At 37.8% G+C, this 1,159-nt stretch overlaps 1 protein-coding gene across 1 annotated transcript in view; it reads left to right on the forward strand.

Moving 5' to 3' along the window:
• Nucleotides 1-211: 211 nt before the first annotated feature.
• POLK (DNA polymerase kappa) overlaps nt 212-1,159 on the forward strand; it is a 64,144-nt gene continuing 63,196 nt past the window's right edge. Inside the window, exon 1 of the mRNA XM_007943356.1 lies at nt 212-346. Coding sequence (XP_007941547.1) covers nt 212-346 — 135 coding nt within the window. The remainder of the gene's footprint in view (nt 347-1,159) is intronic.

Consider the following 1,159-nt stretch of genomic DNA (forward strand, 5'->3'; position numbering starts at 1 on the left):
CTTCCCTCCAAAAATACAATAATCTTGGCACAGTGAATTTTTAAATCTCGGTATTTTTCAATGGCTGAAATCTTTTCCTCTCATTTCTTACTTTTTCTGCTGGTCTGTCATTTTTACTTTCAAGTGTTTTCCCCCCTCTTTGGATGTTTTTAAAAGTATTAATTTTTCATGCTTTTTCAGATAATAAAAAAAGACATTTTAAATTAATACCATGGATAACACAAAGGAGAAGAATGATGATTACAAAGATGATCTTCTGCTTAGAGTGGGACTTAATGATAATAAAGCAGGAATGGAAGGACTAGATAAAGAGAAAATTAACAAAATTATAATGGAAGCCACAAAGGTACGTTTCTTGTTTCCTTTGGTGTCTTTAACTTAGTAACTCTTTAACATTCTATTTAAAAGAAAATCAGTAAATTCTGAATATCTAAAATTTTATTATATTTTTAATAATTTAATATGTAATGTAGTAAGATACAAAAGCATATAGAATGGTCTTGCTCCTGTTATGTTGCTCCTGATGTCTGGTTTTCAACCTCATGCATACAGTAATCATGTATAAGCAAAATAATAATGTGGTTTTCATCACTATATATTTTTTTACCCCCATTTTGGTTTGAGGCAAATAATATAATTTTTGTGTTGTGTGTTTACTTTTTTCAGTTAATATAACTGCTTGAACAATTTCTCTTAGAAAGATCAGAACAAGGCCAGTCCCCATGCGGCGGTGGTTAAAGATGTCCCAAATGTCCAAAGTACCATGCCACTCCATCATTTCAGACATTAACTCCTCCTCCTCCTCCCAGTAATTTCCCCAGTCTTAGGGTTCTGTATTTCGCTGTAACGCCTCACAGAACTCACAGACACCCAAGGGTTCATCTCACGTAGTAGTGGTGCAGGCTGGCAGGCTGGCGAGTCCCAGGTCCGTGAGTAGGTCTGGAGGATCCTCCCAACTCTTGGGGTTTGATGAACCTCGATCAGCGGATCAGATGATGGCTGCTGTCCCAAATCCAGGGGTGAGATGAGGATGATCCAAGACACAAAGCCGGAGCAAGAGGAGAGCGAATCTTCCCAGGAGATTCGTAGGTATACCCTCAGGGAAGCTAAGGGTGGTGATTTGAATTATATCCTCCAGCAAGGCAGGACTCAAGATACA

The sequence above is a fragment of the Orycteropus afer genome, unplaced genomic scaffold (genome assembly GCF_000298275.1).
Source record: "Orycteropus afer afer isolate SDZICR_OR568_19922 unplaced genomic scaffold, OryAfe1.0 scaffold00104, whole genome shotgun sequence".
NCBI classification, from domain to species: domain Eukaryota; kingdom Metazoa; phylum Chordata; class Mammalia; order Tubulidentata; family Orycteropodidae; genus Orycteropus; species Orycteropus afer.